We start from the raw sequence: 26,228 nt of genomic DNA, 5'->3' as shown, positions 1-26,228 counted from the left end.
GTAGCTTCGAGAACACTGTCCAGCCATCTCGTCCTCTCTCGTCCCCTTCTCCTTGTGCCTTCCATCTTTCCCAACATCAGGGTCTTTTCCAGGGAGTCTTCTCTTCTCATGAGGTGGCCAAAGTATTGGAGCCTCAGCTTCAGGATCTGTCCTTCCAGGGAGCACTCAGGGCTGATTTCCTTCAGAATGGACAGGTTTGATCTTCTTGCAGTCCATGGGACTCTCAAGAGTCTCCTCCAGCACCATAATTCAAAAGCATCAATTCTTCGGCGATCAGCCTTCTTTGTGGTCCAGCTCTCACTTCCATACATCACTACTGGGAAAACCATAGCTTTAACTATACGGACCTTTGTTGGCAAGGTGATGTCTCTGCTTTTTAAGATGCTGTCTAGGTTGGTCATTGCTTTTCTCCCAAGAAGCAGGCGTCTTTTAATTTTGTGGCTGCTGTCACTATCTGCAGTGATCATGGAGCCCAAGAAAGTAAAATCTCTCACTGCCTCCATTTCTTCCCCTTCTATTTGCCAGGAGGTGATGGGCCCAGTGGCCATGATCTTAGTTTTTTTGATGATGAGCTTTAGACCATATTTTGCACTCTCCTCTTTCACTAGATTTGCCTAATTTTATTAGGTGTAATTTGTTTTTGTTTTTCTTTTAAGCACATTGGTTTTTATCTGTATTTTCTTATGAACGTTTTGTATTATGTGAGCCACTTAGAGAGCTCCCCCCCTCTAATAGTATTATAGTTGGAAGAGACCCTGAGGATCATCTAGTCCAACCCTCTTCAATGCAGAAAAATACGGAGCTGTCTCATACGGGGATCGATCCTGCAACCTTGGCGTTATCAGCACCACGCTCTAACCAGCTGAGTTATCCAGGCAAAAATACTTTAATGAAGTGCTTCACATATCTTGTTAACTAAAACACAATTCCATCGTGGGGTTTCAAAATCAGATGGGTAGTAAAAATCAAACTTTTTTTGAAATTGAAATAGTTGGCAATCGGGTGGAGCTTTGCTCAGGGTAGGGAGGGGCACGGAAAAGCCTGGCACTCACATACACGACTCACATGCCCATCCAGAACATGTCTAGACTCCCAGTGGCACGTAAACTGGGAACCATGTCGCAAGAGAAGGAATGCAAGGAGGTGAGAGCTGCCAGCGGACAGGTAGGAAGTCAAGGATTTTTGAAAAAAACTGGTTTCAATCAGCTGCTATTGCTCAGTGATCAGGGGTTATACTTTAATATTTTAGTGTCAGGGTGCCCACTGGCATCATATGCCCGCGGCTGCGTGGTGTTTCTTCCTAGAACTATAAATAGGGTTCTGTGTACATACAAGAGGTTGTGTGTGCAGTGTATCCCCCTGGACCACCATATCTCATAAGGTCTGGATGGGTGGTAAGGCCAGATTGGATGGTCCGTCCCTGGAGGCTGATGGAACCTCATGGATTCCTGAACGCTGGGGGCAGTTCTGCAGAGGTGGAAAGCCAATGATTTTAACCAAAGCCCTGCTTTTGCTGTGGATCAGCGAGACGGGTGGTTAGTGTAATAATAATAATTTTTATTTATACCCTGGGCTCAGGACGGCTAACACAAATAAAATCACAGTAAAAATGTAATGGGGGGGGGAATACAATTTAAAATACAGTGGTACCTCGGGTTACATACGCTTCAGGTTACATACGCTTCAGGTTACAGACTCCGCTAACCCAGAAACATTACCTCGGGTTAAGAACTTTGCTTCAGGATGAGAACAGAAATCGTGCTCCGGTGGCGTGGCAGCAGCAGGAGGCCCCATTAGCTAAAGTGGTGCTTCAGGTTAAGAACAGTTTCAGGTTAAGAATGGACCTCCAGAACGAATTAAGTCCTTAACCGGAGGTACCACTGTATAGGTTAAAATGCAATTTAAAATGCAGCCTCATTTTAAAAGTAGCCGATAAATCAAGACACTAAGGGGAGGGAAACATAAGGGCCAGACTGAGTCCAAACCAAAGGCCAGACGGAACAGCTCTGTCTTGCAGGCCCTGCAGAAAGATGTCAAGTCCCGCAGGGCCCTAGTCTCATGTGACAGAGTGTTCCACCAAGTCGGGCCAGCACTGAAAAGGCCCTGGCCCTAGCTGAGACCAATCTAACCACCTTGCAACTTGGAACCTCCAAAATGTTGTCATTTGTGGACCTTAAGGTCCTCTGTGGGGCATACCAGGGGAGGCGGATCCACATGCCCTTCCACAGTGGGGACTGAGGTTTCCGGACGGGAGTTGATCCCAGTGAGGGTTTGCCAAGCGTGTCTTCTTCTTAGCACATTTTTCCCTTTCATCCTGAGTTTGAGCATCAAAGCCCACGGCACCCTTATCTCTCATGTGATTGGCTGACTGTGAGTCACGTGACAGAGGCATTCCATTCTGTTGTGACTGTTATTCAAATTGTTTTCATTTGTGAAAAGGTCTCCCCTGGGAGACTCGTTGGGCACCTTCATTAGTCATCTTTAGGTGCCAGGTAAAAATGTTCCTATTTAATCAGGACTTCGGCTGACTGACATCTCATATCCTTTTACATGCTTGTGGAAGGAGGAAGGGGGTTATAGATTTGTTTCTGTTTTTATTATGCATTTTGAGTTTTTATCGTGCATTTTTGTTCTGGAAACCATCCTGAGATCTTCGAATGAAGGGTGGTATAATAATAATAATAATAATAATAATAATAATAATAATAATAATAGCATTCTCATTCTTGCCAACTGCGACCGAACTCACTCATATTCATTTCTCCCCAGTTACTACGTAAGTTCCTTTGGAGAAGGAGCTATGGAATAATTAGAACCACTGAACCATATTTTGCTAATGAAGCTCAAATACAAGCGAGGTGCTCTTTTTAAAAAAACCCAGAATGTGTTATGAGTATTTCTCATTATATCCCTATAAGTGAAAGGGCTAGACTAGGGTGCCTTTTGAGGAAAAGATCTGGAAATCCAAAAGGAAACAGAGGCTCTGGCAGTCCTGAGTTCTACCCTGCAGCGACCTCAGCCTGGCCTGGTCCGAAAGAAGGTTGCGCTGCACGAATGAGACCATTTTAGAATCATCTAGTCCAACCCCCTGCAGTGCAGGAATCCTGTGCCCAAACTCGAACCCATGACCAAGATTAAGAGTCTCGTGGTCTACCAGCTGAGCTATCCTAGGAGTACAACAGCCATTGCATCGGTTCTTTGCATGCGGACATTTAAGTCTAGGTTCAGGAGGAGCAGGAGAAGAGGTGCAAACGCTGCTACAAATGAGAAGGAACCAAACTGTCCGCTAGCTTGTTTTCATCTAAGCAATAAACGCAACCTAACAGCTAGTTCACTCTGACCTCCCTTTAAACCAAAGATGTTCTTCAGCTGCAGATCAGACGAGAGTCGTCATAAAACACACCATTTAGGAAACATAATAATAATATTTTTTATTTACCAATATACCCCGCCCTCCCCAGCCAAGGCCGGGCTCAGGGCGGCTAACAAGCAATAATAAAAACAAGTTGAATGAATACAACTTAAAAACAAGATTAAAATACAACATTAAAATACTGAAACATTAAAATATTAAAATGCAGCCTCATCACAGGAGGAGAAAGGAAAAAGAAAGAGGGGGAGGGAATCAAATTGGCTCCAAGCCAAAGGCCAGGCGGAACAACTCTGTCTTACAGGCCCTGCGGAAAGAAATCAGATCCTGCAGGGCCCTGGTCTCATGAGGCAGAGTGTTCCACCAGGCCGGAGCCAGTGTTGAGAAGGCCCTGGCTCTGGTTGAAGCTAATCGAACTTCCTTAGTGCCCGGGACCACTAGGGTGTTGCTATTTATGGACCTTGAGGCTCTCCGTGCGGCATACCAGGAGAGGTGGTCCCGTAGGTACGAGGGTCCTAGGCCATGAAGGGCTTTAAAGGTCAAAACCAGCACCTTGAACCTGACCCTATACTCCACCGGGAGCCAATGCAGCTGGAAAAGCACTGGGTGAATATGCTCCCATGGCAGAGACCCCGTGAGGAACCTCGCTGCAGCATTCTGCACCCACTGGAGTTTGTGGGACAGTTTCAAGGGCAGCCCCGCGTAGAACGACTTACAGTAGTCAAGCCTGGAGATGACCGTTGCATGGATCACTGTGGCCAGGGCGGGGCAGGAAAGGTAAGGGACCAACTGCTTGATGTGGTGAAGATGGAAAAATGTCGCCTTGGCTGTTGCTGTAACCTGCACCTCCATGGAAAGGGAGGCGTCAAGGATTACACCCAAACTCTTAACGGAAGGCAATGGCACTAATTGGGTGCCATTGGGTGCCGCAAGAGAAGGGAGTTGGTCCCTCATCCCCATGCCATCCCAACCCAGCCAGAGGACGGGACATAAAACACTTTAGTGAATTTTGGGCATGAGCTTGATCGGAATGAAACCACGATGAGCTTATAACGCTTCAAAAGCTGTTGTTGCTTTCTGTTTGCTTTTGAGAAATGCAAGGCCATCGCAGACCCCTTTTAATATTTTTAACAGCAGGGCTCTCGATAGCTTTGTGTTTGCTCATAAATCACAGGCGAGGGTGGCGCTGGGGGAACTACAGCTCCCAGAATCCCCTCTGCTTGGTTTCTGTGCGGGGCAGACGTAAAGGAGGGGGCGAGAAAGATCGCGGGGAAAGAGGACTACAAGTCCCAGCAGCCAGGGTCAGGCTGTCTGAATCCCAAGAGATCTAGCGGAGACATTGGATCTGGGGGGGGGGAGGTTGGGGAGCGGAAAGGGATCTGCTGGGAGTGGGGTGCGGTGGGGTGGCGCCTCCCCCAACCTTGGTGAATTGCATCCTGGAGGAGCCTGTGCGCAATTTGGCCAATGCAGGTGAGGGTCCAGAAAGAGGGGCGCTTGCCCTCCTGGAGAAGGAGGGTGGGTGGGGTGGGCTCCCATCTTTCCTCCCCCTCGCCCCACTTTTCTGATTCTGTCTTAGATTTTGAGGGTGATGGATCTGGAAGCGGCGTGGGGTGGAGAAGGGAGCGGCTGCAGGGCTTTTGAGTTTTCCTTTGTTTCCTCTCCCGCCGCCGCTCCCGCCCCCCAAACCCCAAACCTTGGAAAGGTGGAAGAAGAAGAATGGGGGAAATTCAGGAGAGCGAGGCAAAAACGGAGGGCAGGAGGAGATCGCGGCTTGCTTGGGTGCCTGATGCCCTCTCCCCCTTTTTAGCAATCGAGCGAGATGTGAAGGGAAGGACAGGAAGAAACAGATTTTTAAAAGCAAAGCAAAAAGAAGTCGGGTCATCTAGCAATTCTGCAGCCTTGCTGGGTGCCCCTCCCCCAATTTTTCCGGGCTGCAATTCCCATCATCCCTGACCATTAGGGGTGGTTAGAGTTGGGGGTACCAAACAGCATCTCGAGGCCCACAGAGTAGTAGCAGGACTTTATTTTAAAAAAACACCACTTCGTTTGTAGTTTGCATTTTCCTGTTTTATTGTGTGCCTCGCTCCTTTAACTGGAGAGATGTGTCAATGCCCCTGGGATCTCTTTGGATGAGGGGTGGCTAAAAAAAAAAAGGATTGCAAACCAATCAATATGGTGCACCAAAAGCAGGATCCACCCTGTCCTGGTCTCACAGTCGCCAACCCAGTGCACCCGGGTGCAAGAGCAGTCCCTTTGCTTGTGATTCCTGGCAACAGGTATACAGAAGCATGCTGTCTCTCCGACAGTGGAGGAAAGACGTAGCCGTTGTGGCTAGTAGCCTCCGATAGCGTACTCCTTGACCCCTACTCCAAAACGCATGTGCGGGGGGGGGGCAGGGGGGGGCAAGGGTGCAAGTCTGTTGCAGCTAACACAGCAAAGAGAATCTCAGGGCGCCTGAAGTCATGGTGGCAGAAGTTTTTGTGGACTGCAGTCTGCGCTGTCAGATGCAGGAAGCGCTCTGCTCAGTTGGGCGACGGATTTTGGTTTTTAGTTTGCGTTTTCCTGTTTTATTGTGTGCCTTGCTCCTTTACCTGGAGAGATGTCTCAATGCCCCTGGGATCTCTTTGGATGAGGGTGCTCAGGGCCACCGACCCTGCTGTTAGGGCGACTGAGGTGGCCGCCTCAGGGCAGCAGGTGAGGCGGAGAATGGGGCTGAACTGTTGGGAGGATGGAGTTGAGCAAGCGCCATGTCGCCTGGCCTGCGCCTCCAAAGGTGGTTTGCTAGCCTCAGGTGAGGTGAAAGAGGCTGCTGTCCTCTCGCCAGCACTGAAGCACGATTCGGTCGCCTACGTGGTCAGCTTCTGCCAGCTTGTCCCTTTGCCTCAAGCTGCAAAATGTCGGCCCTGGGTGTGGAGCAAAAAGGGTAAATGGTGGCTTTTCCCTCCCATTCCCACCCCCACCAAGCTACAATTCCCAGAGTGGTGCAAATCCTCTTTACAGTGGTACCTCAGGTTACATACGCTTCAGGTTACAGATGCTTCCGGTTACAGACTCTGCTAACCCAGAAATAGTGCTTCAGGTTAAGAACTTTGCTTCAGGATAAGAACAGAAATCGTGCTCCGGCGGCGTGGCAGCAGCAGGAGGCCCCATTAGCTGAAGTGGTGCTTCAGGTTAAGAACAGACAACCGGAACGAATTAAGTACTTAACCCGAGGTACCACTGTACATGGAACTCTGGGAACTGTAGCTCTGAGCGGGGTCTCTTTTTCCCATCGTCCATTTTACCTCAGAAAATCTAATGTAATGTTGAAAAACGAGATTCCCCCCCCCCCCACCACACCTCCTTTGTACTTGAAATGAACCACTTTTTCCTTTGGCTTTTTGACTTCTACAGAAGACAAAATGAGGGCCATGTTTCTGTCCGGATTGTCTCCTCCTTCTAGAGGATGGGAAAGAGCTGCAGCTGAGCCAACTCAGGTAAGACATCGAGGGCCCAAAGTCCTTCCAAGTGGAAGTGATTGGGGTATAGTCATACCTCATGTTATGTTTGCTTCATGTTACGTTCTTTCAGGTTACGTCCCACGGCGACCCGGAAGTACCGGAAAGGGTTACTTCTGGGTTTTGCTGCTCGTGCATGCGCAGAAACGCAAAATGACGTCACACGCATGTGCAGAAGCAGCAAATTGCAACCCGCGCATGCGTAGACGCGCCACTGCAGGTTGCGCTCTTTTCATGTTGCGAATGGGCCTCTGGAACGGATCCCGTTCGCAACCAGAGGTACCACTGTACATGGAAAAATACCCTTTTAACTCCATGGAAAAGTGGTTCCCATTGAGGGATTGCGCATCTGGCTTGCATGCACATGATACAATACACTATTCACTCTACGCGGGGCTGCCCTTGAAGCTGTCCCAGAAACTCCAGCGGGTGCAGAATGCTGCAGCGAGGCTCCTCACAGGGTCTCTGCCATGGGAGCATATTCACCCAGTGCTTTTCCAGCTGCACTGGCTCCCGGTGGAGTATAGGGTCAGATTTAAGGTGCTGGTTTTGACCTTTAAAGCCCTTCACGGCCTAGGACCCTGGTACCTACAGGACCACCTCTCCCGGTATGCCCCACGGAGGACCTTGAGGTCCATAAATAGCAACACCCTAGTGGTCCCGGGCCCTAAGGAAGTTAGATTAGCTTCAACCAGAGCCAGGGCCTTTTCAGCACTGGCTCCGGCCTGGTGGAACGCTCTGTCTCATGAGACCAGGGCCCTGCAGGATCTGATTTCTTTCCGCAGGGCCTGTAAGACAGAGTTGTTCCGCCTGGCCTTTGGCTTGGAGCCAATTTGATTCCCTCCCCCTCTTTCTTTTTCCTTTCTCCTCCTGTGATGAGGCTGCATTTTAATATTTTAATGTTTCAGTATTTTAATGTTGTATTTTAATCTTGTTTTTAAGTTGTATTCATTCAACTTGTTTTTATTATTGCTTGTTAGCCGCCCTGAGCCCGGCCTTGGCTGGGGAGGGCGGGGTATAAAGAAAAATTATTATTATTATTATTAACATTACTTTCAACAGTCATAGGATCCACCAAGGATCCTGGGAACTATAGTTTGTTAACGGTGCTGAGAATTGTTAAGAGACCCCTCCTCCCCTTGCAGAGCTACAGTTCCCAGAGCTCTCTGGGAAGAAGGATTGATTGTTTAAACCACTCTGGTGTATAAATACTATGGAATGAAATATAGAAACGTTTGCAGACTTTCATTTTCTCTCTGCGGGTGAGAGCTTTTGAGGCAGAGGAGGCTGAGACGAGGATTCTTCTTTCTTCCAGAGGCTGGTGACTTTCAGAGATGTGGCCGTCTATTTCACAGAGGCACAAGGAGCTCTGCTGGACCCAAATCAGAGAGCTCTATACAGAGAGGTCATGATGGAGAATTATGAGAACGTGACCTCCTTAGGTAAGGAAGTTTGCTTCCTTGTTTTGTTAAGCTAGGGAGAAAAAACTCCTGCTTTCTGATAGTCCGGGAAGAGGAGGGTTTTTAATTTTTTGAAAATCTTTTATCAAGGGTTTCCGGTTGCAAAGCCTATCCTCATCACTCGTCTGGAACAAGGAGAAGCTCCCTGGGTACCGGATCCTCGGAACTTGGGCAGCAGGTGCTCAGGTGAGAGGCTAGGGCACGCCAACAGGCAAATAGTCCATTGAGGAGTGTCCCCATCACCCAGACATGGCCAGCCATGAGCCTCGGCCGTTACATTTGGATGTGTTGCCTCTTCCCACCGCTCTTCTTTGAAACACTTGCTTACCCTCTGTGGGGAGGGAATCCCACAACTTTGGGGCTGCCACAAGGAATACCCTCTCTCGGGTCGCCCCGGCCACCAAACCTCTGAACTACCCAAAGCGCTCCCTCCCTCTTCTGATCTTAACATCAAAGAGGGTCTTCAGGGAAGGAGACGGTCATTCAGATATTTAGGGCCTAAGTCGTTTAGTAGCCACAAAGAGACTTATTTTTCTGTGAGTTTGTCTAAGCCTGTTTTAAAGACACCTGATTTGGCGGTTTGGTTGCCACCACTTTCTGTGGCAAAAATTTACCTCAGGAAATTTACAGCTTACTTCCAGTTTTAAAGCCACCCAGTCTGGTGGTCTGGTTGCCACCACCACCTCCTGTGGCAAAAAATGTCTCCAGGAAATTTACAGCTTATTTCCCACAACTCACCCTGATTGACTTTCTACGATTCTTCCTCTTCTAGAGTTGAAGGTCAATCCTGTCAGTGTTTCTCCCCCCCCGCCCACTTCTCACCCCCTTCCAGGTGTCTTGAGGAAGAATAACTCGTGCCGCAAGTGTGGGAAATGCTTCTCCCAGAAACCGGATCTCGTCATACACCGCTTGGTCCACATGGGAGAGAAGCCTTTCAAGTGCTTGGAGTGTGCGAAGTATTTCGTTCACCATTCGGAGCTCGTGAAACATCAGCGGGTCCACACAGGGGAGAGGCCCTTCAAGTGCCTGGAGTGCGGGAAGTGCTTTTCGCGCCAGTCCGTCCTCGCGAACCACCACAGGATCCACACGGGGGAGAAACCCTACAAATGCCTGGAGTGCGTGAAGTGCTTCACCCAGAGATCACAACTCGTCAGGCACCGGAGAGTCCACACGGGAGAGAAGCCGTACAAGTGTCCCGAGTGCGAGAAGTGTTTCGCACGCCACTCGGTCCTCATCAACCACCAAAGGGTCCACACGGGGGAGAAGCCCTACCAGTGCTTGGAGTGTGCGAAATGCTTTGCACGGCAGTCCGTCCTCGTGAACCACCAGAGAGTCCACACGGGGGAGAAGCCCTACAAGTGTCAGGAGTGCGGGAAGCGCTTTGCTCACCAGTCGAACCTCGTGAACCACCAGAGGGTCCACACAGGCGAGAAGCCCTACAAGTGCTTGAAGTGCGGGAAGTGCTTCGCCCAGCAGTCGGACCTCGTGAAACACCGGCGCATCCACACGGGGGAGAGGCCGTACAAGTGCTTGGAGTGCGGCAAGTGCTTCGCCATCCATTCGGACGTCGTGAACCACCAGCGGGTCCACACAGGGGAGAAGCCTCACAAGTGCCAGGAGTGCGGGAAGTGCTTCGCTCAGCGCTCGGCCCTGGTGAGCCACCAGCGAGTCCACACGGGGGAGAAGCCCTACAAGTGTATGGAGTGCGAGAAATGCTTCTCTCAGCTGTCCAACCTCGTGAAGCACCAGCGAGTCCACACGGGAGAGAAACCCTACAAATGCTTGGAGTGCGGGAAGTGCTTCGCTCGGCACTCGCACCTCCGCGTTCACCACAGAGTTCACTTGAGAGCGAAAGCCAGCCAACGCCTCAACGATCTCGAAAGCTTGATGGAGAAGGGGAGCCTTATTCAGTATCAAATAGCCAGCACTTAATTGAAATTGAAATACTTTATTGTCACTTGTACAACTTGTATACAGTGAGATTACACGAGCACCCCCACCTCAGCTCTCTTAGTCTGAATTCCCCTTGTTTACTGACACACACACACCAAACCCGAAAGTCAGTTGCCCTGTTGTTATCTTTTCATTCAGCAGCCTAACAGCCCACGGATAGAAGCTGTTCTTTACCCTGTTGGTGGGACTAACTATGCTTCTATATCTTCTGCCTGAGGGCAGGAGATCAAGAAAGGGCCGGCCAGGGTGTGAATCATTCCTGAGAATTTTCCTCACTCTCCTGAGGCAATGTTCTTCCGCTGTTTCATCCAGCGGATTCACGGGACAGCCCATAATATCTTGTGCTGTATTCACCACCCTCTGCAGGCACTTCCTATCAGATGATGTCAAACCAGTGTACCACACCATGATGCAGTATGAAAGGACACTTTCTATTGTGGACTGGTAGAAGGAGATCATCAAATGTTGATTGACATCGTTCTTCCGCAATACTCTGAGGAGATGGCGTCTCTGTTGGGCTTTCTTAACCACCTGGTTAAGAGCATAAAAAGAATTTGCTGGATCAGGCCACAGGCCCATTTGGTCCAGCATCCTGCATCCACAGTGGCCAATCATATACCTATGGGAAGCGTGCCAGGAGGACCTTCTATGGCTTAGGTGAGAAGTACCTTGGGGTGAAGACAGATTTAGTATTTAGCAAATAGCCACAGTTCTTTACCTGAGCTTGACTTTGCAGTCAGCAGGGCAGCCATACACCAACAAGTCAAATGGGCTCAGCTGTCTGTTATGTGTGTGCGTTGTCTACCTTTAACAAACAAGCCACGTACGTTCTTCTGTTGTTCCTTTCTCAAACAGGGAAACCCAACCCACCAAATATTTTACGACTGTTTGCATCACGGGGGAGCAGGGAAACTGTTTGTGACATCACGGGTGCTAGCCAGTTGGCGCTGTCTGCAACTGCCCTTTCCCTGGCTCCAACTTTTTGGAGCTTACCCCCCAGGCTAAGAGAATAAACACATTTATATTGAAGGCAGCAGAGGCCCTTGCCAGTCACCCCACCACTCTGAAATGTTTGTATCTGTCCTTGTTACTAGGCTGTAACGGTGTGGGAGAAATCAGGTATGTACTCTTTCGATTCTGAGTGTCCGGCTCAGGAGTGAAGTTACTGCGGAGGGCTGCCCCATTATCCTTGAATATCTGGTATGCTTTATCGCTGTGAAGCCTCGAGTACCCAAAGGAGTAGCCTCAGTATCTCCTCTGTAAAGTTGCACCTTCGTTTACTGAACATCTCCTGAAGCCACCCCTATGTTCCCATCAGTCACCGAAGCTGCAGGAAGAGTAGAATTTCGGGAATCAGGGCCAAATGCCTTTCTTAAAGAAAATTACAAGCTGCTTTTGAGTAGTTGAGAGAAGAGCTGAACGTACAGCTATATAACCAAAGCTGTTCTGATCTGTAATGCTGGCTTTAAAATGTTCCGTTTGGCAGTTTTGCGACCCAAAGCCCAATTTCGGGCACCTATCGTGTTAGGGTTTGAATCAGAATGGTACGGTAGGGGAAAGCACTTCAGTTTTCCGATTAGCACTGTTGTCATTTAAATACTTTGGTTGTTGCTGCTTAGCGGCCTAGTTTATGCTCAGTTCTGTGTCTCTAAGGCGAGATAATGCTTATGAGCGTCTAGCTATGTATATTTCGGTTTGCAGCGTTCTATTGTACTCTAGAGCAGGGGTGGTGAAACTCCACATACACACACACACACTTTGAGGGCCACTTTCTCTTGAGGGTGATCTGTTGGGGGCCACATCCTGCCAGCAGTGCGTGGGGCCAAAGTCTGTGATGGGTGGAGCCAGAGCTCAAAGTGTGTAGGGTATCAACCTTTCAGCTCCATTCAGCTGCCGCCAAGCGTGGCCAACGGTCAGAGACGAAGGGAGTTGTAGTTTGGAAACATATGGAGGGTGCCAGAGCTTGTCTTGCTCAACCATTACGTCGTCTGTGTTATACACAGTTCTAGTTGTTACCTTCCACACATCTGCGTAGGTGCCATTTGTTTATTTATTTAGGCTTTATTTTATGTTTGACAATGATCTATAATTGTATGCAGGGTATGTATCTTGCCACTAGAGTCCTGTTTGATAGCACTGTTTTGCAGAATCTTGTATAACCTCCTCCTTTTTGGAAAAAAACAATAAAAGTTATTTAAAATTTAAAATTAAACCAGACCCTGGAGTAGGCTTATATACAGATAGGGGCAGGCTTGATTCTTATGGCTGGGAGGGTCACCAGGGACAGGAAGGAGGTTTGGCTCCGGCTCCTAGCAGTGTTTCTGAAATTCTGGTTGCATTAAATGTGCGGTCACCATGCGCTTCTGAAAGGAAAAGCAGTATCCCATGGGGACAATTGCAGCTGCCAGGAGAGAACCTCTCTCTTAGCCCAGATAGTACTTCACCCTGACAGGGATCCCATAGAGGTGGGTACAGAGTGGGTGGATTTGGGGGACATAAAATATGCACAGACCCCTTTCAGGGATCCCATTTAAAGCACTGTTGCACCGCTTTGAACAATCATGGCTTCCCCCGAGGAATCCTGGGAACTGTAGTTTGTTAAGGGTGCCGAGTGTTGTGAGAAGACCTCCCTATTCCCCTCACAAGGGCTACAATTCCCAGAGCGGTTTAACAGTCAATCCCTCTGGGAACTGCAGCTCTGAGAGGGGGAATGTACTCTCGGCACCCTTAACAAACTATAGCTCACATATTATTTGGGGGAAGCCATGACCGTTTATAAAGTAGTTTTATACTTCTTTAAATGTATGCGGTGAGCACGATCTCTCTCTCTCTCTCTCTCACACACACGCAGAGTCCATTTTGCGGCCTGCAGCAGAGTCTAATGATGTTTATCTCCGGCCTGAAGCAGAGCCAAAATGGCGCCCTTCCTCGCCCTCCCAGGGCAAACACTTTGAAAAGTCTTCTTGTACCATTAAGACCCCAGTTCTTGCCTTCAGCTCTCCTTCCCGGCCGCCTCATGCAAGGCCAGCCCTGCCTAAACCACCATTTTGCATGACAGGATTTTTCTCACTAACCCACCAGAATAAACTGACATAAAATTTTGGGGGAGGGCTTCCCATTGGAGGAGAGGTGGGCTACAAATATAAAAAATTAAAACAATGGTGATGTTAAATTAATTATTTACTTATTGGCTACCTAGCTGTAGGCTATGTTGGAAAGTCAGTCTGGAGCTCTTTTTTTCTCACAGGAACTAGCTCAAGTTCAGTGAGTCCAAAAGGGAACTTATCCCAGTTCAGTGTCTTCCCTTTGCAAAACGAACTAGTTCGGACCACAGTTCAATTCAAGTGCGCCTAAAGGATCCTTGACAATAAAGAATCTCAGCATTCAGGATGCTACAGGCTGCTGTGCTGAAGAGTGAAATATAGTTTAAGAAGACAATGTGTGAATTGTTTATTTTGTTTTGTTGAAACAATTAACGATTGTAAAGGCCCAAGGAGTTTAGAAGAGTCAAAAACGCACGTAAAAGAAAGAAGTTGAAGCTGAACTAGACATGGTTCAAAGTTCTACCCCAAAAACAAACTTAATTCACGTTCTCTTCCTCCGAGGATTATAGGGACGGCTTTGGAGATTTTTGAAGTAATCCAGTGAACTTTGCGAAACCGAACCAGTTCATTCCTAGCACTTGGAAAGTTCGTTTCGCCGCTCACCATTATGTACATCTGTACAAGTCATGGCCCTTTGCGTTGTGTTTATGACCTTCATTTCCCCTCTATGTTTGCTTTGTGCTGCATGTTTTGTTCCAGCTTGCAATTTATGTGAAGTTTGCCTTCGATAATTTATAATTTCATTATAATCCTATAATACGCTGCGTTTATTGATTTGATATTCCACTGCATAGAAACAGTATGTATGTGCGTGTATACATGTAATATTTCATTGCTTCTTGTTCTTTTGCGTTTGGTGTGGCTCAAATTACACTTTAAAGCTTTCTGGGTTTTTTAAAACAGGCTCAGAAATTTCTGGCGTTTTTTCTTTTTTAAAACACAACCTCATAGTATTAATCACTACAAAGGGCTGCATTGAACGCTGGAGTTTTGCTTATGCAATGGAACTTCCATTTCCTCTCCTTTCCACCTTGCAGGGGGGAAATAATAACCTGACTTCCCCATCCCTTGGGAGCTGATTTTGAGGGTGCTGGTGTAAGGTGTGGACAGGAGAAGAAGTAGAAGTTTTGTTGTACTCGTGGAAGTCTGCTGCATGAGCACGACTGCAAGTGCTGGATACAGCCCCTAGGCGCTGACAACTGGAAAGAATTAAGTGAGAATCAATAGGCACAACCCAGCCTAATTTAAGCAGTTCCAAATCTCATAGCGAGACACGTGAAGCTGCCTTATAGTCAAACCTTGAATCCATCTAGTATGGCATGGTCGTAACTGATTGGCAACAGATGCCAGAGACGGGGACAATCTGTGCAAAACATGAGCTTTGCACTTAACTCAGATAGGGTATTTCCGTCAACAGAGCATGAGACTCCTAATCTCACGGTTGTGGGTTCGAGCCCCAAGGCGGGGGGGGGAGAGATTCCTGCCTTGCAGGGGGGTTGGATTAGATAACCCTCGGGATCCCTTCCAATGCTACAGTTCTGTGATTCTACAGCCTCTCATTTGAGTTCAGCGGGAGAGTTTGGAACAGTTAGTTGCTTAACGCTGGTGGTCAAAATCGAAGGGCACTCAAAAGTACTGTAATTGTCAGGATCGTGTGCAATGTTAAAGTAGGGTTGACATACATGTGGAATTTTCCAGACGTGGCCCATGTCGGTAGTGTAGATTTTGGCAATTGGCATTAAAAATACTGTAGCTCAAAACCACTTTTTAAAAAAAAGATTTAGCAAAAAAGGCTTGAAAACTTTGCCAAAAATAACTTTTGTGTCCTGAGTTTCACTTTATGAACCATGGCAACCTAAGTTAAAAGCTTTGTTGGTATTGTTAAATAAAAGAAGGAACTTATTAATCGGTTTAATTGATAGGGGGATTTATAAGAGCAGTTGGCATTTGATATGCATAATAATCTTGTGGTTAAATGTTGGATAAAAAGACTCCAGCAAATTAATATCGGATATGTATGCATCATTCCGTAAATGTTTTCCACAGTTTGATTACTGCAGTCATTACAATCGCAAGGAGAGAGATGGCAAATTAGGGACCCGTGATGATTAATTAGTGGTTGATGTAATATAATTATATTAATTTATCACGTTGGTTTTTAAAAAATAAATATTTCTTAATTGAAGTAGGTATTAGATTTTGAGTATTGTCGTGTTGTGAAACATCAGTTTTATTGGATATAGTCAACTGTTTCAGAGCGCATGTTTACTGAGACAAATATCCCACTGTGTTCAGTGGGATTTGCTGTCTAGTAAGTGTGTTTAGAATAGCAATCTCAAATAAGATTCAGTGTTTGCAATCTGATTGATAGAGCTAATAGCAAATTGCAGTTAAATTTCATAGGATTATGCAAGGAGAGAATAATGAGTTTATGAATCCCATATCCTTAGAACTACTTTGTAAGAATTCTGTAGATTTTTTAATATTAAATATAAAGTAGCTCTGCATGGAAAAGAACAAGGACAGAAATATTTCATCACACTTCTTGAATAAAACTGAAAAATATTCTAAATCAGCAGAACACATTTGTGGGATGATACCTTTGTTTAAAAACTGAAATGACTTCAAAATTAAACGTAACTAAGACACATGGTGCTTCTGTCTCGAGAGGTAGGGTTACAAAAACAAAAAAACCAGCAGTGTATAAATCACCATTATGAATGTTATATATTGCAAATAAAGAAAAAAAATGATAAAAATATTAATCAGTATTACATAGGTGGAAATAGCCCATAGCCTGGTTAAAATGAAAACCGAATAGGCTAAAAAGATGCAGATATATGAATGAATGATATTCAGCAAGCGTGAATTAAAAATTAAGAAATACTGGAGGAAAATAATTTAATCAACGTTAGATAGAATTGATGAAATGGAAAATAAAGATGGGGGGGGGAATGTTCCCTTCCACCCCTGAAAGATCCAAAATAAATGGGAGGTAGCAAGTTGTAGCTAAATCAAAATCACGGGTTGGTGTGTTATTGGGCGCCCCCAGAGTCACTTGAGAAATTCAAGGGTAACATTGGGGTTGTTGACCCACCTTCCTGACCTTTATTCTCTCAACTTCCTTTGGGTGCTGCCAGAAAAACCTGGGGTTGCTCCTCCTTGGTCAGTGGTCACTTGGCTCACAAACTGGTGTTTGCAGGCTAGACCTCTGCCCTAAACAGTCAGGCTTCCTGGCAGGCGAGGAAATGGCCCTGTTGCAGCACTATGGGGCCACCCTTTCCTTTTGCTCCCCTTCTTCGGTGACCCTGTTGTTTTTGCTCTGCTTGCCAAGGCGAAACGGGCATTGTGGCAGACACCGTCAGCATGCGTCCTCTGTTCTGGTGGGTCGTGGGGGCTGACTAGCGTCAATTGCCATCAGACCCCAACACTGGAGGCGAGTTTGCCGGTTGCACATTTAGCGAGCGCTCCTCCTTCTCCTGCTCGTCGTGGCCTCAAATGGAGTAACGACTGGCGCCTGGGCAGTGAAACTACAACAGTTGTTCATAGGAATGTCAGAAGAGCTGTGCCGGAACAGCCCAAGCGCCCATGCAGTCCAGCATCCTATTCTCACAGTGGCCATTGGGAGCCCACAAGTTGGTACCCTGATCACAGCAGTGCTCTCCTTCCTTGCAGCTCCTCGCAGCTGGTTTTCAGAGGCATAATTTCTCCGACAGTGGAGGTAGAACATAACTATCCTTCTGGCTCCAGCAGCATAGATCTAGTGTTCATATTTTAATACAAGCCACTTGTAATCTTTAAAGCAGAATAATATTCTGGAGGTTTTGAGAGTAATTTGGGCTTGCTGTAAGCTGAATGAATGAATGAATGAATGAATGAATACTCAGAATAAACTCAGTATATAGGGTACTTATATATTGGATCATTTACGTGAGTGGGTAAGAAGAATGCATTAAACGATGTAACCTGATTGGATTTTTTTCTTACCTGGGGGGGTTTTGTGATGTCTCTCGTCTTTGTGTTCTGTATGGATAAACGTAACTTTTCAAGTTAACAATTAATAAAAGTTTTAACATATATTCCTTGTAATCAATAAAGAAACTTCCAAGTTATCATAAAACAATATCCGTTGTTGTATTTTCACTTTATCTTTTCATTTGACTATGTTCATTATATCCCGTAACTTACAGCACAAGCCTTTCTTTAAAAGAAAAAAAGAAGAAGGTTCATGGGAAACAACTCTAGGATTCAGTATTTATTTACTGCATAAAAATGTATACCACTTGATTGCAAAACAACAACAACTCACCAACAACTTCAAGGCAGTTTGAATAAAAAAGAATAAAACAATGAAATTATCAGTAAAAACAACAACAATAATATCAACAATGATAAAAAGCTGAATAAAACACGTCAACATTCTACCTATCTGTGTAGGCATGCATAAGCAAAAATGTTTCCAGCAGGCACTGAAAAGAGTTCAGTGAAGGCATCTGCCTGATGTCAATAGGCAGGCAGTTCCAAAGTGTAAATGGTGCCACACTAAAAGATTGATTCCTTACCAACCTGAAGCAAGTCTTATATGGTACCCGTAACAGTGCCAGTTCTGTCGATCAAAGTGGTCCGAAGTTGTTATACACCCATAAGGATTCTTTGCCTGATCCAGCAAGGCCCTGTTTATTTCCTTTCCCCCCTCATATAATTTTATTGCAGCTTTAAAATCATAAGGGAAGGGGGGGAAATAAGAAAGAAAAGAGAGAAGATACCCAGGGGAGGGTGGGAGAAGAGCATTAAGAGGCATCAATGCAAACATGGAACATGTGTACAGCAGAATATTGTTGAGGTTTAACAAATATTTCATAGAATCTCAGAATTGTAGAGCGGGAAGGGACCCCACTCTAGTCTGACCCTCTACAATGCAGGACTTTCCAGCACATTTGGGGGGGCGGGGAGGAAATTCTGCAGTAATTAGCAAGACTCTGTATATGCTTTAATCCCTAACGTTATATTTAATTTAATTGTTTTTTAATTATTGTTCACCCCCCTCCCAAATTTTCAGCTGTTCTTATTTTTATCTGTCAGCGGGAAAGGCGGGGGCTACTCTGAAAATGAGGCTGCTTTTTAAATTGCATTTTAACCTGTATTTTAAATTGGGTTCCCCCCACCTATTATGTTTCCATTGTGATTTTACTGGGGTTAGCCACCCTGAGCCCGGCTTTGGCCGGGGAGGGCGGGGTATAAATACAATAAAATTATTATTATTATTATTATTAATACAATATCTTTATTGTCATTGTCCCATACAGAACACTGAAACTGAAAAACTACATAAAACATTCAAAAACCCCTAAAAACTCTGAAACCCAATTTTAAAATACAATATACTACATTATTATTATTATTATTATTATTATTATTATTATTATTATTATTATTATTAAACAACAAAAACAACATTAGGCTGCCCCCCTCCCACCACGCAAGAACTGCCAAAAGCAAGCACCAACACTCGTTTCCAAAGCCCCAGCTGCGAGCAGAGCAGGGAAGCGAGGACTACAATTCCCAGAAACCCCCTTTGCAAAACGTAACCTCGCGCAACGGAAGAGCGCGGGCCAAAGGACTACAATTCCCAGCGGCCACTGGGCTTCCGTGCGCCCCTGCTTGGAGGAGCCCGGATGAGGGATGCGATGGAATTGTCAGGAGCGACGCCGAGGAAGCGCCCGCAGGAGCCCCGCGAAGGCGCGCAAGGGGTGGGTGGGCGGGCTGGCTTTTGGGGGACCCTGGAGGGGCGAAAGACGTCATGGAGCTGGGAGGAGGAGGAGGGGGAAGAACTCCTCTTTTTTGCAAAAAGGCTCCTCTCTTTGCACGCACTGCCATTGTTGCTGGATAAGTGCTTTCCGGACTGAAAAATAAAACTAAAAGCGGGGGGGGGGGCATACCAGACAAAGAAGGCAAATAAGGCTCCCAAAGGAAGTAGCTGAAATGGCTGACTAATGCCCGTGGCTTTTCTGGCTGGCATGGGGGGGTGGGTCCTTGCCTGCACACTCAGTAGGACTCCATCAACCTGTTGCCAGTTGTCTCTCCACACTCCCATGGCAACCTTGCCTGGGAGGCTGTTGGTCTGCAGTTTAGGGATGGCTGCCCTCTTGGTCCCGGAAGAGGCTAGAGATAGTCAAAAGTCTTTTTTCTTTCTTTTTTTTTAAGAGGGCACCTTTTATCCAGAAGGCTAGTGTGGGCATTGTGGTTAGAGGGTTGGACTGAGACGAGGGAGATTGGGTACCCAATGGCCTTGAAGCTCACTTGGCTATCCCATGATCAGACTTATTCATATTCTCTCTCTCTTTCTCTCCTCTCTTCTGTTCTCTTCTGCTCTGTTTTCTCTCTGTGTGTCTCTCTCAGCCTGACAGGGTTGTTTACTGAGATCCCACAGCTAATTCTCCCCTGGTCTCCTCGCTGGCCCAAATAGGACTAATTTAGCCAGCTAGCCCTGGTGATCCTCTAATGTTTATTGGATGGATTTCCCCCAAATTGATTTTTGAATTCTGAATTTATTGTTATTCGCGTTTTATACTGTATTTTATGCTGTTTTTTTGTTGCATCAATTAAGTGTTTTAAATTTGTTGTTAGCCACCCTGAGCCTGATTTTCTGAACCGGGAAGGGCGGGGTATAAATAATTTTTTAAATATTATTATTATTATTATTATTATTTGGTTGGGGGAGGGGAGAAAAGGGGAAAGTGAAGTAGAGGATGCTCTGGGAACAAGTGGGGCGAAGAGGGTTGCATGTATGTGGCTCTGTCTTGCTCGTATCCCCAATTTTGATAAGCCACCCTTTGGTCCCCCGCAGGGTGCAGAATGATGTCGGCGCTTGAATCCGGATTATCCTCCCTGTCTGTAGAAATGGCCAGGGCAGCAACAGAGCTGGCTCAGGTAAGGAGAAAGGCTCTGCGGCAGGTGCTGGGGAAGGAACAGGCACCTATGGCTGCTGCCCTGGACTTGAGTCCGGTCCCGCTGGGTTCAGCAGGATATGTATGACAGGCAACTGACCCAAGCCTGGTCCCTTCCCGCTGCTGTGTCTGCTGGACTCTTAACTCCCATCATCCCCCTGACCATTGGCCATGCTGGCCAGGACTGATGGGCACTAGAGTGCAACATCTGGACGGTGCCAAGTTAGGACAGGCTTTTCCAGAGCTGGGGGATGCCAAGCCAGTGGCCTTATTTTCTGCTGGGGCTCAGAAATACAGTGGTACCTCGGGTTACAGATGCTTCAGGTTACAGATGCTTCAGGTTACAGACTCCGCTAACCCAGAATAGTACCTCAGGTTAAGAACTTTGCTTCAGGATGAGAACAGAAATTGCACGGCAGCAGGAGAAAGCCCCATTAGCTAAAGTGGTGCTTCAGGTTAAGAACAGTTTCAGGTTAGGAACGGACCTCCGGAACGAATTAAGTTCTTAACCCGAGGTACCACTGTACAGGCTCTGCTGCTCACCTGATCTACAGAGCTATTGGAACAGGATAGGAGAACCATGTTCAAAAATAATAAGAATAAGAATTGGGTGAAAAGTTCCTGCATTGCTAAATGGTCCTTGTGGTCCCTTCCAACTCTGTGATTCTAACTCCCATTAAAATGGAAGAGGTTGGGTAGGGAGAATCCAGCCTCCTAAGGCCAGAAAAGGCACTAGCCTTTTGTTCCCCGCCTGCGATGTTGAGGTTTACTTACCCTCTTTGTCAGTGGTAAGCATATTTAACATCATAGTGTACATACTAAAAGTGACCTAAGTTTTCCTTTTGCCGGTGCTTATATAGCCAAAATGACACCTGCCTGTCCAGGAGCAAAGGGCTTAGAACAGGCATAGGCAAACTCGGACTTCCAGATGTTTTGGGACTACAATTCCCATCATCCCTGACCACTGGTCTTGTTAGCTGGGGATGATGGGAGTTGTAGTCCCAAAACATCTGGAGGGCCGAGTTTGCTTATGCCTGGCTTAGAACTAGGAATGTTACCCATACAAAGAAGTTGTTGCAAAATCACATTTTTTAAAGCTGACATGCCATAAATCTTTTCAAACTCTTCACTGACTAACTGATTACATTTTTTAAAAAACCCTGAAACGTCGTTCATGAAGTAGTGGGAACTAGACAGAACCCTTTATTCTTACAGAGTCCGGTGACTTTTGAAGATGTGGCTGTGTATTTCACGGAGAGCCAGGGGGCTCTGCTAGATCCAGACCAAAGGGCCTTGTACAGGGATGTCATGATGGAGAACTATGGGAATGTAACCTCACTGGGTAAGGAGTTTGCAGCCTCGATGTAGAGGCCTGATCCTCGCTGAGGCTGTCAACCTGTTGTTGTTGTTTAGTCGTTTAGTCATGTTGGACTCTTCGTGACCCCCTGGACCAGAGCATGCCAGGCACTCCTGTCTTCCACTGCCTCCCACAGTTTGATCAAACTCATGCTGGTAGCTTCGAGAACACTGTCCACCCATCTCCTCCTCTGTCGTCCTCTTCTTCTTGTGCCCTCCATCTTTCCCAACATCAGGGTCTTTTCCAGGGAGTCTTCTCTTCTCATGAGCCTCAGCTTCAGGATCTGTCCTTCCAGTGAGCACTCAGGGCTGATTTCCTTCAGAATGGATAGGTTTGATCTTCTTGCAGTCCATGGGACTCTCAAGAGTCTCCTCCAGCACCATTCAAAAGCATCTGTTCTTCAGCAATCAGCCTTCTTTATGGTCCAGCTCTCACTTCCATACATCACTACTGGGAAAACCTATATCAACCTATATCTGCACTATATAAGATGGAAGCTCATCTTAAAATGTTGTATTTTAATTTTGTTTTTAAGTTGTAATCATTCAACTTGTTTTTATTATTGCTTCTAAGCTGCTCTGAGCCCGGCCTTGGCTGGGGAGGGCGGTGTATAAATTATTATTATTATTATTATTATTATTATTATTATCTGTGGGAATTCTTCTTATGTACCCATGAAGAGCTTCTGAGGAATCTCATATTTCCCCAGGACTCAGTTTGACTAGCACTATTTAAGGAATTATGACAAGGTACATCAAGTACTCTCTGTCGGCCATGAAGGAGGAGCAGGAAGAAACTTAAACACACAGCAGAGTTCCCAAAAAATAGACCAGAGGGAATTGTACTTCATCCAGCAGAGCTTTGCTGGTACTGAAGGCAAATGAGCATAATTGTCAGGGGCTCGGAAGCAGGAGCACAGGGGAGAGAGGAAATGGAGAGCGAAGGGGAAGAATCCGAGGGCAGCGTAGGGGAGTATGACAGTGGCCCGAGAGATTCCATGAGCTTCTCCAGCGAATCAGAAGATTCCCAGAAGGGGGCGCCGATGGTCAGGGCAAGGGGGGTCCCAGGGGGGACGCACCAGAAACAAGGAGCCAGAGCGGAACCCCAAAGCAGCAGCGGGGGATCAGGACCAGTTTCCCCACCAGAGCATAGTGGGGGGGAAGAGTCACATGTGTCAGGACCAGCGTCTCCTCCAGCGGGGAGAGAAGATGAGTCAGGGCTGACCACGCCTCCATCGGAGAGTGGGGGAACGGAGGGAAGGTCAGTTGCAGCTAGCCTCCCCGAAGGGGGAAGCAGTGACAGCAGCAGTGAAACGGTCAGGAGGAAAGTTTCTGGCTGGGCGCGCGCGCCAAGTTCAAATGTACAGGCGCAGGGGACAGCAGGAGACCCGGATTGGGAACCAGCTCCTAAAGCCCGCCGGAGGGAGGGGGAAGGCTCAGGGGATTCAGCGTCAGAAGAGTCTAGAAAGGGCGAGACCCCGACGGACAGGCGGAACCAGAGGCGGAAAGAACAGAGGAAGAGGTGGAGCAAGGCTAGAGTCTTAAACTGGTGTCTGGGGGGAGGAGACTCAGACGGAGCTTCAGCGGTCTGAAGTTTGAGACGTAGAGCTGCACGCTGCGGCTCTGGAAGTGAAACTGAACTTCAATAAAGACTTCCGTACTTAACAACGAAGCAGCGTTGGTCCTTTGTGAGCTGGGACCTCGGGCAGCTCTGACAATAATGGTCACAAATCCAGCACATTCAGGGTTGGCACAGTCCATAAAAAATCCAGTTGCGGCAATTACAATAAAACTTACAGTACTTATAATAAGTTTAAACTGTAACACTATAGCAAACAGAAACAGAACACCAGAACAAAGGAGACAGAAAAGAAAGTGAGTGAGGCCCAGGCTCCTCCTGGTCTTACTATTATAGTCAGTATGGCCTTGACAAAAAGATAACAGAAGCAGTTAAAACCAGCTGTACTCAGCTTCCCAGAAGAAATAATCCAAACAACAGAAACCTTCCTGTTTCTTTCACATAGAAATAAACTTTCTAGAACCCTCTTGAACTAAGCAGAATAGGAAAGATCGATACTTTCTGTACTGCGAAATGCAAACTGACACTCTCACATTGCCTTGCCTACAGGATTTCTGTGCCCAAAGCCTGAACTCATCTCCCAGATGGAACGAGGAGAAGAACTCTGGGTACCTGAATCCCAAAACAGAAGTGAAGCAGGGATCCTTGATGCCTGCTCAGGTAAGTTGTTGGTGATAAAAACCCCCTCAGCCAGTTGATGTTCTCCCCTTGCCTCCCTTTTAGTGATGGTCTGGAACACTCCTTCCCCCTTGTGCATTTGTTTATTAATTAAATTTCTTATCCACAATATCCCAGGGCGAGTTACAATAATAGAATCATAAAAACAAGTAAGGCTGTTCCAACCAAAACGTAACAGTATAGATTCGACAAAATCATCACCATCCATTTCTTAAATCACCTTTTAACCACCATCTCAAGATAATTAAGATACAGTGATACCTCTGGATGTGAACGGGATCCGCAAACTCCATAGAACATAAAACGTGGGTTGGATGGCCGTCTCTCAGGGATGCTTTAGCTGAGATTCTTGCAGTAGGCCGGGGTGTTTGGGTTTATTTGTTGAGCGCTGCTGCTTTTTTGTATTTTTATTTTAGATTTTGTTGCGATTTATGTGGGAATCGTTCAGTTTGGTTTTGTATTTTTTAATGATTCATTTATTGATTTTGACTACTTTTGCTACGTCGTGGGTATGTATTTGTTTCATGTTGTAAACCGCCTTTGAACCACGGTTTGAACTGTGGAAAGGCAGCGTACAGATAAAATTACGCAGGCGTGTATGTATGTACAGTGGTACCTCGGGTTAAGTACTTAATTCGTTCCAGAGGTCCGTTCTTAACCTGAAACAGTTCTTAACCTGAAGCACTATTTCTGGGTTAGCGGAGTGTGTAACCTGAAGCGTATGTAACCCGAGGTACCACTGTATATGTATTTGAAAGGGGTTGGAGTAGATGACTCTTTGGCTCCCTTCCAACTCTACAGTTCTCTGATTCCATTAGTTTAAAACATGGACTAAGAAATCCTCCTTTCTCCCACCAGGTGACCCTCTGGAAATGGAAGCGTGCCCCCGGTGTGGGAATCATTGCGGTGTCGTGCCCCAGAGAATCTTGGTGGGCAAGAGATCTTTCCGGTGTCTGGTGTGCGGGGAGTGTTTTGCTCGGCAGCCGGGCCCCGCCGCGACCCGTGCGGGAGAGAAAACCTACAAATGCCAGGAATGCGGCGATGGCTTCGAACAGCACGCAGCCTTCGTGAGCCACTGGAGGGTCCACACCGGAGAGGAGCCGTACGAATGTCTGGAGTGCGGGAGGTGTTTCCCTCAGCCCTCGTCCCTCGTGAAGCACCGGCGCGTCCACGCGGCGGCCGGCGGGCCTCGCCACACGTGCCTGGAGTGCGGGAAGGGCTTCGCTCAGGAGTCGTCCCTTGCGGCCCACCAGAAAACCCACCTGCAGGAGAAGCCCCACAAGTGCTTGCAATGCGGGGAACACTTTGCCGACCACCCGGCCTTCGTGAGGCACCAGAGGGTCCACACGGGGAGGAAGCCCTACAAGTGCCTGGAGTGTGGGAAGTGCTTTGCTGACCGGTCGCACGTCGTGGCGCACCAGAGAGTTCACCAGGGAGCCAACCCCTACAAGTGCCTGGAGTGTGGGGAATGTTTTGACCAGCACTCTGCGCTCGTGAGCCATTGGATGATACACACCGGGGAGCAGCCCTATGAGTGCCTGGAATGCGGCAAGTGTTTTCCCCGGCCCTCGGCGCTCGTGAAGCACTGCCGCGTCCACACCTCCGAGAAGCCCTACACGTGCCTGGAGTGCGGCAAGTTCTTTGCCCAGCAGTCGGGACTCGTGAAACACCAGCGCATCCACACGGGGGAGAGGCCCTACGCCTGCTCCGAGTGCGGGAAATCTTTCGCCGACAGCTCCTCCCTGGCCAGGCACAAGAGGGTCCACACGGGGGAAAAGCCCTTCGCCTGCTCCGAGTGTGGGAAGTGCTTTTCTGACCGCTCGAACGTCTTGGCTCACAAGAGGGTCCACACGGGCGAGAGGCCCTACAAGTGCCTGGAGTGCGGGAAGTGCTTCTCTCACCGGTCACACATCGTGAAGCACCAGAAGTTTCACGTGAAAGAGAAGCTGTCGGCCGCAGGCAAGTTGCCTTGTCCTGGAGCAGTCAAACAAGAAGCACTCTGAATCTCGGGTGAGGGTCATTCCATATCAAGTGATCCAATTTTTAATTGATTTTTTGCCATCCAATTTTCTTTCTTTTTAAAATATTTTTATTAGGAATTTCAACATAACAATTTATCAAAAACACATCCTCCCCCTCCCCCCATTTTTTCCCTCCCCCCTCCCCTAAAAAGAACCCCCACCCCAGACTTCCCTCAGCTCCTCTCTCTGGTTTTTCAGCTCATGTTATTCTCTGCATATTATAAAATTGTAAATCCAATTTTCTTAAAACTTTGTACGCTTGT

The 26,228-nt window shown here is 47.1% G+C and overlaps 3 protein-coding genes across 3 annotated transcripts in view; all 3 read left to right on the top strand.

Annotated features, from left to right (window-relative positions):
• LOC310756939 (uncharacterized protein) overlaps positions 1-17,507 on the top strand; it is an 86,873-nt gene extending 69,366 nt beyond the window's left edge. The window contains exons 2-6 of the mRNA XM_083601903.1: positions 4,787-4,840; positions 6,764-6,846; positions 8,183-8,309; positions 8,418-8,513; positions 9,160-17,507. Of these exons, the coding sequence (XP_083458029.1) occupies positions 6,772-6,846; positions 8,183-8,309; positions 8,418-8,513; positions 9,160-10,259 (1,398 nt within the window). The 5' untranslated portion in view covers positions 4,787-4,840; positions 6,764-6,771 and the 3' untranslated portion in view covers positions 10,260-17,507. The remainder of the gene's footprint in view (positions 1-4,786; positions 4,841-6,763; positions 6,847-8,182; positions 8,310-8,417; positions 8,514-9,159) is intronic.
• The window catches only part of LOC310756702 (carnitine O-acetyltransferase-like), a 165,320-nt gene that overhangs the window by 113,290 nt on the left and 25,802 nt on the right, over positions 1-26,228 (top strand). The gene's annotated exons all lie outside the window — the stretch shown is intronic.
• On the top strand, positions 19,043-26,083 carry LOC310756840 (uncharacterized protein). Its single transcript, XM_083601686.1, has 5 exons — positions 19,043-19,138; positions 20,232-20,314; positions 21,547-21,673; positions 23,816-23,926; positions 24,803-26,083. The coding sequence occupies exons 1-5, from the start codon at positions 19,060-19,062 to the stop codon at positions 25,945-25,947; spliced, it is 1,545 nt and encodes a 514-aa protein (XP_083457812.1). The 5' UTR covers positions 19,043-19,059; the 3' UTR covers positions 25,948-26,083.

The sequence above is a fragment of the Podarcis filfolensis genome (genome assembly GCF_964270895.1).
Source record: "Podarcis filfolensis genome assembly, chromosome: 2".
Classification (NCBI taxonomy): Eukaryota; Metazoa; Chordata; class Lepidosauria; order Squamata; family Lacertidae; genus Podarcis; species Podarcis filfolensis.
The sequence above is the reverse complement of the archived record's forward strand: the minus strand, read 5'-3'. Positions and strand labels throughout refer to the sequence as shown.

Excerpts from the sequence above, each read along its gene's own strand:
- LOC310756840 (XM_083601686.1), top strand. The coding sequence starts at position 19,060 with ATGAGGGATGCGATGGAATTGTCAGGAGCGACGCCGAGGAAGCGCCCG. Across the intron at positions 21,674-23,815 it reads TGGGAATGTAACCTCACTGG|GATTTCTGTGCCCAAAGCCT; the intron begins GTAAGGAGTTTG and ends CCTTGCCTACAG. Across the intron at positions 23,927-24,802 it reads GATCCTTGATGCCTGCTCAG|GTGACCCTCTGGAAATGGAA; the intron begins GTAAGTTGTTGG and ends TTCTCCCACCAG.